Source organism: Oncorhynchus mykiss, chromosome 13 (assembly GCF_057628025.1).
Source record: "Oncorhynchus mykiss isolate SJ-2025 chromosome 13, ASM5762802v1, whole genome shotgun sequence".
Taxonomy (NCBI): domain Eukaryota; kingdom Metazoa; phylum Chordata; class Actinopteri; order Salmoniformes; family Salmonidae; genus Oncorhynchus; species Oncorhynchus mykiss.
This window is the reverse complement of record NC_143034.1, coordinates 74,815,169-74,831,922: the sequence shown is the minus strand read 5'-3', so window position 1 is coordinate 74,831,922 and position 16,754 is coordinate 74,815,169. Positions and strand designations below refer to the sequence as shown.

Here is a 16,754-nt window from a genome sequence, read left to right as displayed (position 1 = left end):
TATCTCACCAGACAGTGCTTTAGTCATACTGAACTTCCCCTTTAATGACCAAAGCAACAACAACAATAGGAGTGTATCTCACCAGACAGTGCTTTAGTCATACTGAACTTCCCCTTTAATGACCAAAGCAACAACAACAGTAGGAGTGTATCTCACCAGACAGTGCTTTAGTCATACTGAACTTCCCCTTTAATGACCAAAGCAACAACAACAGTAGGAGTGTATCTCACCAGACAGTGCTTTAGTCATACTGAACTACCCTTTAATGACCAAAGCAACAACAACAGTAGGAGTGTATCTCACCAGACAGTGCTTTAGTCATACTGAACTTCCCCTTTAATGACCAAAGCAACAACAACAGTAGGAGTGTATCTCACCAGACAGTGCTTTAGTCATACTGAACTTCCCCTTTAATGACCAAAGCAACAACAACAGTAGGAGTGTATCTCACCAGACAGTGCTTTAGTCATACTGAACTTCCCCTTTAATGACCAAAGCAACAACAACAATAGGAGTGTATCTCACCAGACAGTGCTTTAGTCATACTGAACTTCCCCTTTAATGACCAAAGCAACAACAACAATAGGAGTGTATCTCACCAGACAGTGCTTTAGTCATACTGAACTTCCCCTTTAATGACCAAAGCAACAACAACAGTAGGAGTGTATCTCACCAGACAGTGCTTTAGTCATACTGAACTTCCCCTTTAATGACCAAAGCAACAACAACAGTAGGAGTGTATCTCACCAGACAGTGCTTTAGTCATACTGAACTTCCCCTTTAATGACCAAAGCAACAACAACAATAGGAGTGTATCTCACCAGACAGTGCTTGTGGCTCCACCCCAGCCAAGGCTACAGCTCCAGCCCCGGTCCTCTCTGTAACCAGCTCATACTGGAACGAGGTGATTCTCTTACTGATGTCTCTGTGAGGTATGGCCTCTATGAACAGAGACCCCTCCTGGATGCTGAAGCAGGTCACCTTCCCCTGGGCCTGGTCCTGCTCCCTCAGCAGCAGGCGCAGCTTCCCGGCCCGGTCCAGGTAGATGTTGGCCCCGTGGGAGTCCCTAGAGGGCTTGATGCAGACGGAGAGACGGGCGGCTGCCGGGGACAGGGTGTTGGGCCGCAGGTTGACGATGACGGCCCCTGTAGGGTAGAGCCAGTGGAGGGAACCCTGGGAACAACGTAGGTAGACCTGCTCCACATCACGGCTGTGGCCCTCATGGGTCAGACCACTGGAAGGGAAGGGGGGAGGTCAGTGTGGAAGGGGAGGAGGTCCACAACACATCATACACAGAGACATGGTCACACTCCTAACACACGTGTGAAAGAATTATATATTTGGTCTGAAGTAAAACGTTTTTTTTGGGGGGGGGGGGGGGGGGGTGAGAGATGCCAACCATGAACCACTGTCTGTGACTGCCTGTACGACAGTCTGTGACTGCCTGTACGACAGTCTGTGACTGCCTGTACGACAGTCTGTGACTGCCTGTACAACAGTCTGTGACTGCCTGTACAGCAGTCTGTGACTGCCTGTACGACAGTCTGTGACTGCCTGTACGACAGTCTGTGACTGCCTGTACGACAGTCTGTGACTGCCTGTACGACAGTCTGTGACTGCCTGTACAACAGTCTGTGACTGCCTGTACAGCAGTCTGTGACTGCCTGTACGACAGTCTGTGACTGCCTGTACGACAGTCTGTGACTGCCTGTACGACAGTCTGACAGGGTCTGTATGAATATAGATCAGAGATAATCAGTGGTTCTCCAGCCGAGGGCCGAGCAAAACAAATTAAATAGGCCTGGAACTTGGCAAAAGAACAGAAAACGTCAGCTTTCTTCTGGTGAAAACCTTTTCTGAAATCCTGAGCAGCTTCACAGGGAAATAGCAGCTCTTCACGTGATCATGTCCTGCCTCCGATCAAACTCAACAGGTAGACTACAGACCAGCTCTGTGCTTCAAATGGAAACCTATTCTCTATATAAGGCTCTGGTCTAACGTAGTGCACTATGTAGGGAATAGGGCTCTGGTCTAACGTAGTGCACTATGTAGGGAATAGGGCTCTGGTCTAACGTAGTGCACTATGTAGGGAATAGAGGCCTGGTCTAACGTAGTGCACTATGTAGGGAATAGAGGCCTGGTCTAACGTAGTGCACTATGTAGGGAATAGGGCTCTGGTCTAACGTAGTGCACTATGTAGGGAATAGGGCTCTGGTCTAACGTAGTGCACTATGTAGGGAATAGGGCTCTGGTCTAACGTAGTGCACTATGTAGGGAATAGGGCTCTGGTCTAACGTAGTGCACTATGTAGGGAATAGAGGCCTGGTCTAAAGTAGTGCACTATATAGGGAATAGTGCTCTGGTCTAACGTAGTGCACTATGTAGGGAATAGAGGCCTGGTCTAAAGTAGTGGACTATGTAGGGAATAGGGGCTCTGGTCTAACGTAGTGCACTATGTAGGGAATAGAGGCCTGGTCTAAAGTAGTGCACTATGTAGGGAATAGGGCTCTGGTCTAACGTAGTGCACTATGTAGGGAATAGAGGCCTGGTCTAAAGTAGTGCACTATGTAGGGAATAGAGGCCTGGTCTAAAGTAGTGCACTATGTAGGGAATTGGGCTCTGGTCTAACGTAGTGCACTATGTAGGGAATAGGGCTCTGGTCTAACGTAGTGCACTATGTAGGGAATAGGGCTCTGGTCTAACGTAGTGCACTATGTAGGGAATAGAGTCCCAGGTCTAAAGTAGTGGACTATATAGGGAATAGGGCTCTGGTCTAAAGTAGTGGACTATATAGGGAATAGAGTCCCAGGTCTAAAGTAGTGCACTATATAGGGAATAGGGCTCTGGTCTAAAGTAGTGCACTATATAGGGAATAGAGTCCCAGGTCTAAAGTAGTGGACTATGTAGGGAATAGGGCTCTGGTCTAAAGTAGTGCACTATATAGGGAATAGATGAAGTGTGTGTGTTGCCAGGTGGTGGTGGTTTAATACACTTAGACAAAGCGTTAAGACTCCTGCGGCTCCGTGCGCTGCACACGGCCGGCAGCATGACCAGTCACGAGCCACCCTGCCTCGACATGGCTCAACTGACCTCAGCCCCAACACACACGTCTTATGGCACATTGTTCCTTCTGGGCTCAGCGCTCTGGCAACACACGACTGACTGCCTGGCAGGCTGCCTCAGGGTCGGAGAGAGGAGAGGGGGAGTCTAGAGACAGAACTGGATGAAGGGAGAGGAGAGAGGGGAGGGGGAGTCTAGAGACAGAACTGGATGAAGGGAGAGGAGAGAGGGGAGGGGGAGTCTAGAGACAGAACTGGATGAAGAGAGAGGAGAGAGGGGTATGGGAGTCTAGAGACAGAACTGGATGAAGAGAGAGGAGAGAGGGGAGAGGGGGAGTCTAGAGACAGAACTGGATGAAGGGAGAGGAGAGAGAGGAGAGGGGGAGTCTAGAGACAGAACTGGATGAAGGGAGAGGAGAGAGAGGAGAGGGGGAGTCTAGAGACAGAACTGGATGAAGGGAGAGGAGAGAGGGGAGAGGGGGAGTCTAGAGACAGAACTGGATGAAGAGAGAGGAGAGAGGGGTATGGGAGTCTAGAGACAGAACTGGATGAAGAGAGAGGAGAGAGGGGAGAGGGGGAGTCTAGAGACAGAACTGGATGAAGGGAGAGGAGAGAGAGGAGAGGGGGAGTCTAGAGACAGAACTGGATGAAGGGAGAGGAGAGAGAGGAGAGAGGAGAGAGGGGTATGGGAGTCTAGAGACAGAACTGGATGAAGAGAGAGGAGAGAGGGGAGGGGGAGTCTAGAGACAGAACTGGATGAAGAGAGAGGAGAGAGGGGTATGGGAGTCTAGAGACAGAACTGGATGAAGAGAGAGGAGAGAGGGGAGAGGGGGAGTCTAGAGACAGAACTGGATGAAGGGAGAGGAGAGAGAGGAGAGGGGGAGTCTAGAGACAGAACTGGATGAAGGGAGAGGAGAGAGAGGAGAGGGGGAGTCTAGAGACAGAACTGGATGAAGGGAGAGGAGAGAGGGGAGAGGGGGAGTCTAGAGACAGAACTGGATGAAGGGAGAGGAGAGAGGGGAGAGGGGGAGTCTAGAGACAGAACTGGATGAAGGGAGAGGAGAGAGGGGAGAGGGGGAGTCTAGAGACAGAACTGGATGAAGGGAGAGGAGAGAGAGGAGAGGGGGAGTCTAGAGACAGAACTGGATGAAGGGAGAGGAGAGAGGGGAGGGGGAGTCTAGAGACAGAACTGGATGAAGGGAGAGGAGAGAGGGGAGGGGGAGTCTAGAGACAGAACTGGATGAAGGGAGAGGAGAGGGACAGGCTACATCCCAAATTGCACCCTATTCCCTATATAGTGCCATAGGCCCTGGACAAAGGTAGTAAACTGTATAGAGAATAGGATGCCATTTTGGACACAGTAGAGCTGATTTAGACAACCAACGGCAGCAACAGTAACCAGGCTGCCAGGAGCCTCTGCTGAATGCAGGTCAATCAGACAAACCTCCCCTTGCAGCCGGGACAAAGACCCTGGAAGAGACATGTCCAGGCAGCACTCTGGACAGGACTGACCCCCTGGCGCCAGACAGGCAGCACTCTGGACAGGACTGACCCCCTGGCGCCAGACACACAGCACCACCAAACCACTCACTATACATACACACAGTGACAGTCAGTGTCGAAAATGGAACCCTGTTCGCTATTTAGTGCACTAGTCATGACCAGGGCCCATAACCCTAATCCCTATATAGTGCACTAGTCATGACCAGGGCCCATAACCCTAATCCCTATATAGTGCACTAGTCATTACCAGGGCCCATAACCCTAATCCCTATTTAGTGCACTAGACATGACCAGGGCCCACAGGGCTCTCTATAGGGAATATGGAACCATTTGGGATGCTAACACAGAATGTAATGCATAATTGTTGAAGTCCTATACTAGGCCCAAATCTGTAGCTCATATCATTCATAATCTGAAGTCCTAGACTTGGCCCAAATCTGTAACTCATATCATTCATAATCTGAAGTCCTAGACTAGGCCCAAATCTGTAACTCATATCATTCATAATCTGAAGTCCTATACTAGGCCCAAATCTGTAGCTCATATCATTCATAATCTGAAGTCCTAGACTTGGCCCAAATCTGTCACTCATATCATTCATAATCTGAAGTCCTAGACTAGGCCCAAATCTGTCACTCATATCATTCATAATCTGAAGTCCTAGACTAGGCCCAAATCTGTCACTCATATCATTCATAATCTGAAGTCCTATACTAGGCCCAAATCTGTCGCTCATATCATTCATAATCTGAAGTCCTAGACTAGGCCCAAATCTGTCGCTCATATCATTCATAATCTGAAGTCCTATACTAGGCCCAAATCTGTCGCTCATATCATTCATAATCTGAAGTCCTAGACTTGGCCCAAATCTGTCACTCATATCATTCATAATCTGAAGTCCTATACTAGGCCCAAATCTGTCGCTCATATCATTCATAATCTGAAGTCCTAGACTAGGCCCAAATCTGTCCCTCATATCATTCATAATCTGAAGTCCTAGACTAGGCCCAAATCTGTCGCTCATATCATTCATAATCTGAAGTCCTAGACTAGGCCCAAATCTGTCACTCATATCATTCATAATCTGAAGTCCTAGACTAGGCCCAAATCTGTCACTCATATCATTCATAATCTGAAGTCCTAGACTAGGCCCAAATCTGTCACTCATATCATTCATAATCTGAAGTCCTAGACTAGGCCCAAATCTGTCGTTCAAAGCAAAGCCAAGCTATGAGGCAGGAAACGAGCAGCATACTTCTATTACCATATGGGTGCCATGCCAACAGCAACAGGCTGGTGGTTTGATGTTCTTGGTAGGAATGACCCAATTTAAAATGAAAACGAGATGGTGAAATATGAATAAGGCCCATTGATGTGAGGACCAGAGGAGAGCACATGTTGGTCATCATGACCCGACCAGCCTCTCCTCTCCTCAACACATTCTCTTTAATTAACTCAGTTGAACTCTTCCACCGTCTCTAGTCTGCGTGTAATTAGAAGAGATTAGCTGAGAGGAGAGGTAATGAGCAACAGATTCCCTGGTACAGGCTCAAAGTAACTGCTTGTTAAGACTACTCCTCGGCTGGCTTAGAAGAGAAAACCACTTTCTCTTCATGCCACTGCACTTCACCCAATATATATTCACCCAATATATATTCACCCAATATATATTCACCCAATATATATTCACCCATTATATATTCACCCAATTGGATATTCACCCAATATATATTCACCCAATATATATTCACCCAATATATATTCACCCAATATATATTCACCCAATTTATATTCACCTAATATATATTCACCCAATATATATTCACCCAATATATATTCACCCAATATATATTCACCCAATATATATTCACCCAATATATATTCACCCAATATATATTCACCCAATTTATATTCACCCAATTTATATTCACCCAATATATATTCACCCAATATATATTCACCCAATATATATTCACCCAATTTATATTCACCCAATTGGATATTCACCCAATATATATTCACCCAATTGGATATTCACCCAATATATATTCACCCAATTGGATATTCACCCAATATATATTCACCTAATATATATTCACCCAATATATATTCACCTAATATATAGTCACCCAATATATATTCACCCAATATATATTCACCCAATTGGATATTCACCCAATATATATTCACCCAATATATATTCACCCAATATATATTCACCCAATTTATATTCACCCAATTGGATATTCACCCAATATATATTCACCCAATTGGATATTCACCCAATATATATTCACCCAATTGGATATTCACCCAATATATATTCACCCAATATATATTCACCCAATATATATTCATCCAATTTATATTCACCCAATTGGATATTCACCCAATATATATTCACCCAATTGGATATTCACCCAATATATATTCACCCAATATATATTCACCCAATATATATTCACCCAATTTATATTCACCCAATTGGATATTCACCCAATATATATTCACCCAATATATATTCACCCAATTGGATATTCACCCAATATATATTCACCCAATTTATATTCACCCAATATATATTCACCCAATTTCACCCACAAGGTTTCATTAATTTATTTCACCAGGTCGGCCAGTTGAGAACAAGTATCTCATTTACAACTGCGACCTGGCCAAGATAACGCATAGCAGTGTGAGACACAAACAACACAGAGTTACACATAAACAAATGCACAGTCAATTACACAATAGAAAAGTATATGTACAGCGTGTGCAAATGTAGTAAGATTAGGGAGGTAAGGCAATAAATAGGCCGTAGTGGTGAAATAATTACAATTTAGCAATTAAACACTGGAGTGATAGATGTGCAGAAGATGAATGTGCAGGTAGAGATACTGGGGTGCAAAGGAGCAAAACAATAAATAACAATATGGGGATGAGGTAGTTGGATGGGCTATTTACAGATGGACTACGTACAGGTGCAATGATCTGTAAGCTGCTCTGACAGCTGATGTTTAAGTTAGTGAGGGAGATATGAGTCTCCAGCATCAGTGATTTTTGCAATTCGTTCCAGTCATTGGCAGCAGAGAACTGGAAGGAAAGGCGGCCAAAGTAATTGTTGGCTTTGGGGATGACCAGTGAAATATACCTGCTGGAGCGCGTGCTCCGTTTTGGTGTTGCTATGGTGACCAGTGAGCTGAGATAAGGCAGGGATTTACCTAGCAAAGACTTATAGATGACCTGGAACCTGTGGTTTGGCGACGAATATGAAGTGAGGGCCAGCCAACGAGAGCATACAGGTCGCAGTGGTGGGTAGGTTATAGGGCTTTAGTGACAAAACAGATGGCACTGTGATAGACTGCATCCAATTTGCTGAGTAGAGTGTTGGAGGCTATTTTGTAAATGACATCGCCGAAGTCAAGGATCGTCAGTTTTACGAGGGTATATTTGGCAGCGTGAGTGAAGGAGGCTTTGTTGCGAAATAGGAAGCTGATTCTAGATTTAATTTTGGATTGGAGATGCTTGATGTGAGCCTGGAAGGAGAGTTTACAGTCTAACCAGACACCTAGATATTTGTAGTTGTCATACAGAGTAGTGATGCTAGACCGGCGGGCAGGTGCGGGCAGCGATCGGTTGAATAGCATGCATTTAGTTTTACTTGCATTTAAGAGCAGTTGGAGGCCACGGAAGGAGAGTGGTATGGCATTGAAGCTCGTCTGGAGGTTTGTTAACACAGTGTCCAAAGAAGGGCCAGAAGTATACAGAATGGTGTCGTCTGCCTAGAGGTGGATCAGAGACTCACCAGCAGCAAGAGCAACATCATTGATGTATACAGAGAAAAGAGTCGGCCCGAGAATTGAACCCTGTGGCACCCACATAGAGACTGCCAGAGGTCCGGACAACAGGCCCTCTGATATAACATACTGAACTGTGTCTGAGAAATAGTTGGTGAACCAGGCAAGGCAGTCATTTGAGAAACCAAGACTGTTGAGTCTGCCGATAAGAATGCTGTGATTGACAGAGTCGAAAGCCCTGGCCAAGTCGATGAATATGGTTGCACAGTATTGTCCTTTATTGATGGTGGTTATGATATCATTTAGGACCTTGAGCGTGGCTGAGGTGCACCCATGACCAGCTCGGAAACCAGATTGCATAGCGGAGAAGGTACGGTGGGATTAAAAATGGTCATTGATCTGTTTGTTAACTTGGCTTTTGAAGACTTTAGAAAGGCAGGGCAGGATGGATATAGATCTATGACAGTTTGGGTCTACAGTGTCTCCCCTCCCCCTTTGAAGAGAGGGATGACCGCAGCAGCTTTCCAATCTTTAGGGATCTCAGACGATGTGAAAGAGAGGTTGAACAGGCTATTAATATTGGTTGCAACAATGGCAGCGGATCATTTTAGAAAGAGAGGGTCCAGATTGTATAACCCACTAGATTGTCTGTAATATATGATTTATAACCCACTAGATTGTCTGTAATATATGATGTTTAACCCTCTAGATTGTCTGTAATATATGATTTATAACCCACTAGATTGTCTGTAATATATGATTTATAACCCTCTAGATTGTCTGTAATATATGATTTATAACCCACTAGATTGTCTGTAATATATGATTTATAACCCTCTAGATTGTCTGTAATATATGATTTATAACCCTCTAGATTGTCTGTAATAGATTATTTATAACCCTCTAGATTGTCTGTAATATATGATTTATAACCCACTAGATTGTCTGTAATAGATTATGTATGAAGACAAATAATGTTTTTACCTCTATAACATCAACATTTATTTGTGTTAATCTATTTAACTATTTAAGTCAGTTAAGAACAAATTCGTATTTACAATGACGGCCTACCGCCAGGAGTAATTTAATACCTACATTGAGCATAATGTCATGTGTTGCTGCCTTGCTGTGTTGTTGTCTTAGGTCTCTCTTTATGTATTGTTGTGTTGTCTCTCTTATCGTGATGTGTGTTTTACCCTATATTTTCATTTAATTGATTTTTATTTTAATCCCAGCCCCCGTCCCCGCAGGAGGCATTTTGCCTTTTGGTAGGTCGTCGGTTGTAAGTAAGACTTTTTTCTGGACTGACTTGCCTAGTCTAAATAAAGGTTAAATAAATTAAATATTAGAGGCATTCACGAAGTGTCAAACTTCACGAGGTGCCAAAAATCAAGTACTAAAGCCTCTTACTATATCACTATTTAAGCCATGGTGTTGCTTCTAAAAAGAGTGACTCGAATTTTATAACATGTGAAGGGAAGGAAGAACCGAAAGGGAAAAGTGGTGTGCTCAAGTTGAGATGTATAAATGTATACAAGGTAGGAGGAGGAGGCTGTTATAGACGTTGTGAGGAGCCACCTCAAACTGTACTTTTACTGATGCGTCACTGTGTTTATTCATGAAACAATGTATACATTTCCATTTGATCATTGAACTGTATCAACATTAAACGTCATCCTAAGAGTGTTATTAGAACGCCTCGGGTGAAAAAATTGTTAATTTCAGTTGAATGTGAATGTTTTAAAATATAATTAGATTTTGTTTTAAAGTAATAATCTCAAAACCATTATCATGTTGTAAACATAAAATAAAGAGAGATAAATCGCTTGGAGTCCTTGACAGAAGTCGCATTCCACAGACCTGACTCAAGGTGATCATTCAGTAAGAGGGAAAGATTTGTGTAATTCACCTCTCAGGAGAGAATGGATAACTCATTCTCTATTTAGTTTATTACATTATAACAATCTCTTCACCGGTCGGCCTTGGATATAAAAAAAAACACTGACGCATTCACCATTCTGTAACTTTAATTTCCACAAATCGAAGCATTCAAATCTAAATGGTAGCCTAGAAATAGTTCGTCTGCACAGCTCCTTTTCAATTCGACCATTATGAACAAGCAGTTCATGAAATAATGAAAGTTACAAAGAAGAACTCTCACCTGCCCTTCCAACTACACTGATCGCTGGAGTATTGAGAGAACGCTATCCGACACAGCAGGAGGACCGATAACAAGTATGCTAAAATCGGTGTCAGCATGTTTAATCCCACCGCTGTTGCTCCGAACGCAACACGTTCCTTCTTCTCAACTAAAACAACCAAATCCACCCGCGTAACTCCAACGACATAACGTCCCCATCGGTTCTGGTCGCCTGTTGAAATGTCTTCGAATGTTCTTTTCTTCCCGTAAAAGCCAGTAGAACCGTGAAAAAAAAGCGTTATTTCAGTAAGGACCATCCACCGTATCGTAACCTACAACCGACAGCGGCTACTTGCATTCCTCTACTGGAAGTTCAGTGAGTGAATTTCTCCGAGGTCTTCTCACGTCACTCCCCTTCACCAAGCAGATCCGCACGCATGCGCAATGTCTTCTCGGCTAGATCTTGGAAGTCTGTTTCTATAATGACAAAATCTCACCGAGGCTAGTATCTACTTACTAGGAATTGATAAATGATACATTACAAAGTCTACAGTCGAAATAACCCGCCGGTGAAAGTTTGGGTAAATTGACTGAGTAATCTGTGGTTCATTAACTTTTCCTTTCCAAAAGTGCCCCTCGTCATTCCAATTCTACTTGATATTTGTTGTCAGTCATTCGTTATGATGACATATGTGGGTACAACCATATTGTTCTGTTACATTTGATGGGCTGTCATAAATATATGTGGGTACAACCATATTGTTGTTACATTTGATGGGCTGTCATATATATATAGTCCTCTGGGAAGTTTTTATTTTGCAACAAGATATAAGTGTGTTTTTCCAACTGAACTAGACACACACACACACACACACACACAATCATATATATCTTTTTTTAACTGAAACCCGTTAGACTGGAAACTGGAGCTGTTTGAGACAAGGGAAACTGGAGCTGTTTGAGACAAGGGAAACTGGAGCTGTTTGAGAAAAGGGAAACTGGAGCTGTTTGAGACAAGGGAAACTAGAGCTGTTTGAGACAAGGGAAACTAGAGCTGTTTGAGACAAGGGAAACTAGAGCTGTTTGAGACAAGGGAAACTAGAGCTGTTTGAGACAAGGGAAACTAGAGCTTTTTGAGACAGGCACTTTTAATCTCTGATTTCTTTGGACATGTGTGTGTGGTTGTGTGTGTGTGTGTGTGTGTGTGTGTGTGTGTGTGTCCCCTCTATATTAACACAGTATTTGTATTGGTCTTGCTACATTGTTGCAGCATGTTGTCACTGACTAGACCCTAGCTGTTGTAATGTAATCATGATGCGTGTTGGGACACGCTGTCTGGGAGTCAACCCCACAACAATGACACCTGCCTCCACAGCCACACTGACACCTGTATAGCTTTAACAACTATTATGAATGTGTGAAACCGAGGTTAGAAAGAGTGAGAGACCGACATGTACAGTTGAAGTCGGGAAGTTTACATACACTTAGGTTGGAGTCATTAAAACTAGTTTTTCAACCACTCCACAAGTTTCTTGTTAACAAACTATAGTTTTGGCAAGTCGGTTAGGACCGACAAAAGTAATTTTTCCAACAATTGTTTACAGACAGATTATTTCACTTATAATTCGCTGTATCACAATTCCAGTGGGTCAGAAGTTTACATACACTAAGTTGACAGTGCCTTTAAACAACTTGGAAAATTCCAGAAATTATGTCATGAATTTAGAAGCTTCTGATAGGCCAATTGACATCATTTGAGTCAATTGGAGGTGTATCAGTGGATGTACTTCAAGGGCTACCTTCAAACTCAGTGCCTCTTTGCTTGACATCATGTGAAAATCGAAAGAAATCCGCCAAGACCTCCACAAGTAAGTCTGGTTCATCCTTGGGAGCAATTTCCAAATGCCTGAAGGTACCACGTTCATCTGTATAAACAATAGTACGCAAGTATAAACACCATGTGACCACGCAGCCGTCATACCGCTCAGGAAGGAGATGCGTTCTGTCTCCTAGAGATTAACGTACTTTGGTGCGAAAAGTGAAAATCAATCCCAGAACATCAAGGACCTTGTGAAGATGCTGGAGGAAACAGGTACAAAAGTATCTATATCCACAGTAAAACAAGTCCTATATCGACATAACCTGAAAGGCCGCTCAGCAAGGAAGAAGCCACTGTTCCAAAGCCGCCATAAAAAAGCCGGACTACGGTTTGAAACTGCACATGGGGACAAAGATCGTACTTTTTGGAGAAATGTCCTCTGGTCTGATGAAACAAAAATAGAACTGTTTGGCCATAATGACCATTGTTATGTTTGGAGGAAAAAGGGGGAGGCTTGCAAGCCAAAGAACACCATCCCAACTGTGAAGCATGGGGGTAGAAGCATCATGTTGTAAGGGGGGCTTTGCTGCAGGAGGGACTGGTACACTTCACAAAATAGATGGCATCATGAGGCAGGAAAATTATGTGGATATATTGAAGCAACATCTCAAGACATCAGTCAGGAAGTTTAAGCTTGGTTGGAAATGGGTCTTCCAAATGGACCATGACCCCAAGCATACTTCCAACGATGTGGCAAAATAGCTTACGGACAACAAAGTCAAGGTATTGGAGTGGTCATCACAAAGCCCTGACCTCAATTCCATAGAAAATTTGTGAGCAGAACTGAAAAAGCATGTGCGAGCAAGAAGGCTTACAAATCTGACTCAGTTATACCAGCTCTGTCAGGCGGAATGGGCCAAAATTCACCCAACTTATTGTGGGAAGCTTGTTGAAGGCTACCCAAAATGTTTGACCCAAGTTAAACAATAACAATAAACAATATAAAGGCAATGCTACCAAATACTAATTGAGTGTATGTAAACTTCTGACCCACTGGGAATGTGATGAATGAAATAAAAGCTGAAATAAATCATTCTCTCAACTATTATTCTGACATTTCACATTCTTAAAATAAAGTGGTGATCCTAACTGACCTAAGACAGGGAATTTTTACTAGGATTAAATGTCAGGAATTGTGAAAAACAGAGTTTAAATGTATTTGGCTAAGGTGTATGTAAACTTCCGATTTCAACTGTATATATCAACGACTTGGCGAGGGCACTAAACAGTCTGCAGCACCCGGCCTCACCCTATTAGAATCTGAAGTTAAATGTCTGCTGTTTGCTGATGATCTGGTGCCTCTGTCCCCAACCAAGGAGGGCCTACAGCAGCACCTAGTTCTGTCCCCAACCAAGGAGGGCCTACAGCAGCACCTAGATCTGTCCCCCACCAAGGAGGGCCAACAGCAGCACCTATATCTTCTGCACAGATTCTGTCAGACCTGGGCCCTGACAGTAAATCTCAGTAAGACAAAAATAATGGTGTTCCAAAAAAGGTCCAGTTGCCAGGACGACAAATACAAATTCCATCTAGACAAAGTTGCCCTAGAACACATGAAAAACGATACAAACCTCGGCCTAAACATCAGCATCACAGGTAACTTCCACAAAGCTGTGAACGAGCTGAGAGACAAGGCAAGAAGGGTCTTCTACGCCATCAAAAGGAGCATAAAATTCGACATACCAATTAGGGTCTGGCTAAAAACACTTGAATCAGTTATAGAACCTATTGCCCTTTATGGTTGTGAAGTCTGGGGTCCGCTCACCAACCAAGAATTCACTAAATGGGACAGACACTAAACTGAGACTCTGCATATTGAATTCTGCAAAAACGTCCCCTGTGTACAACACCAAATAATGCATGCAGAGCAGAATTAGGCCGATACCCACTAATTAACAAAATCCAGAAAAGAGCTGTTCATTTCTACAACCACCTAATAGGAAGCGATTCCCAAAACTTCCTTAACAAAGCCATCACCTACAGAGAGTTGAACCTGGAGAAGAGTCCTGTAAGCAAGCTGGACAGCAGCACAATTAGACCCAACCAAATCATGAGGAAACAAAAAGATAATTACTTGACACATTGGAAAGAATTAACAAAAAAACTGAGCAAACTGGAATGTTATTCGGCCCTAAACAGAGAGTTCACTGTGGCAGAATACCTGACCACTGTGACTGACCCAAACTTAAGGAAAGCTATGTACAGAGTCAGGGAGCAGAGCCCTGCAATTGAGAGAGGCCGCCGCAGGCAGAACTGGCTCTCAAGAGAAGACAGGCTATGTGCAACACTGCCCACAAAATTAGGTGGAAACTGAGCTGTACTTCCTAACCTCCTGCCAAGTGTATGACCATATTAGAGGCACATATTTCTCTCAGATTACACAGACCCACAAAAAAAAATCAAAAACAAACCCAATTTTGATAAATTCACATATTTATTGGGTGAAATACCACAGTGTGACATTACAGCAGCAATATTTGTGAGCTGTTGACACAAGAAACCAGTGAAGAACAAACACCATTGTAAATACAACCTATATTTATGTTTATTAATTTTCCCTTTTGTGCTTTAACTATTTGCACATCGTTACAACACTGTATATAGACATAATATGACATTCACAATGTCTTCATTCCTTTGTAACTTCTGTGAGTGTAATGTTTACTGTTCATTTTTATTGTTTATGTCACTTTTGTTTGTCATCTATTTAACTTGCTTTGGCAATGTAAACATATGTTACCCATGCCAATAAAGCCCTTTTGAATTGAATTGAGAGAGAGCTAAATCCCCTACAACCCATTACCAATATAATACAGTACAATACCGTATCCAATCCACCACACATTTTACAACTGTGGGCAATTTTTCCCCCTGTGACTTCCTCTCTAAATATTTTATAATGCCTAATTGCTGCACAACCTAAAACGTTTACAGTTGTTGTTGTTTTAAAGTGGGACAGTAGTTAGTTGTTTTAAAGTGGGACAGTAGTTAGTTGGTTTAAAGTGGGACAGTAGTTAGTTGGTTTAACGTGGGACAGTAGTTAGTTGGTTTAACGTGGGACAGTAGTTAGTTGTTTTAAAGTGGGACAGTAGTTAGTTGGTTTAACGTGGGACAGTAGTTAGTTGGTTTAACGTGGGACAGTAGTTAGTTGGTTTAAAGTGGGACAGTAGTTAGTTGTTTTAAAGTGGGACAGTAGTTAGTTGGTTTAACGTGGGACAGTAGTTAGTTGGTTTAAAGTGGGACAGTAGTTAGTTGTTTTAAACTGGGACAGTAGTTAGTTGTTTTAAACTGGGACAGTTGTTTTATAGTGGGACAGTAGTTAGTTGTTTTAAAGTGGGACAGTAGTTAGTTGTTTTAAAGTGGGACAGTTGGTTTAAAGTGGGACAGTAGTTAGTTGTTTTAAGGTGGACAGTTGTTTTATAGTGGGACAGTAGTTAGTTGTTTTAAAGTGGGACAGTTGGTTTAAAGTGGGACAGTAGTTAGTTGTTTTAAAGTGGGACAGTAGTTAGTTGTTTTAAAGTAGGACAGTAGTTAGTTGTTTTAAACTGGGACAGTTGTTTTAAAGTGGGGCAGTAGTTAGTTGTTTTAAAGTGGGACAGTTGGTTTAAAGTGGGGCAGTAGTTTGTTGGTTTAAGGTGGGACAGTAGTTAGTTGTTTTAAAGTGGGACAGTTGGTTTAAAGTGGGGCAGTAGTTTGTTGGTTTAAGGTGGGACAGTAGTTAGTTGTTTTAAAGTGGGACAGTTGGTTTAAAGTGGGACAGTAGTTAGTTGTTTTAAGGTGGACAGTTGTTTTAAAGTGAGACAGTAGTTAGTTGTTTTAAAGTGGGACAGTTGGTTTAAAGTGGGGCAGTAGTTTGTTGGTTTAAGGTGGGACAGTAGTTAGTTGTTTTAAAGTGGGACAGTTGGTTTAAAGTGGGACAGAAGTTAGTTGCTTTAAAGTGGGACAGTTGTTTTAAAGTGGGACAGTAGTTAGTTGTTTTAAAATGGGACAGTAGTTAGTTGGTTTAAAGTGTGACAGTAGTTAGTTGTTTTAAAGTGGGACAGTAGTTAGTTGGTTTAAAGGGGGGCAGTAGTTAGTTGGTTTAACGTGGGACAGTAGTTAGTTGGTTTAAGGTGGGACAGTAGTTAGTTGGTTTAAAGTGGGACAGTAGTTAGTTGTTTTAAAGTGGGACAGTAGTTAGTTGGTTTAAAGTGGGACAGTTGGTTTAAAGTGGGACAGTAGTTAGTTGTTTTAAAGTGGGACAGTAGTTAGTTGGTTTAAAGTGGGACAGTTGGTTTAAAGTGGGACAGTAGTTAGTTGGTTTAAAGTGGGACAGTTGGTTTAAAGTGGGGCAGTAGTTAGTTGTTTTAAAGTGGGACAGTAGTTAGTTGGTTTAAAGT

The 16,754-nt window shown here is 42.8% G+C and overlaps 1 protein-coding gene across 1 annotated transcript in view; it reads right to left on the bottom strand.

Annotated features, from left to right (window-relative positions):
- Positions 1 to 10,954, bottom strand: part of metrnla (meteorin like, glial cell differentiation regulator a) — a 32,355-nt gene extending 21,401 nt beyond the window's left edge. The window contains exons 1-2 of the mRNA XM_090197627.1: positions 10,518 to 10,954; positions 822 to 1,234 (exon numbers count right to left, since the gene is read on the bottom strand). Of these exons, the coding sequence (XP_090053753.1) occupies positions 822 to 1,234; positions 10,518 to 10,813 (709 nt within the window). The 5' untranslated portion in view covers positions 10,814 to 10,954. The remainder of the gene's footprint in view (positions 1 to 821; positions 1,235 to 10,517) is intronic.
- Between the last annotated feature and the right edge of the window lie 5,800 nt (positions 10,955 to 16,754).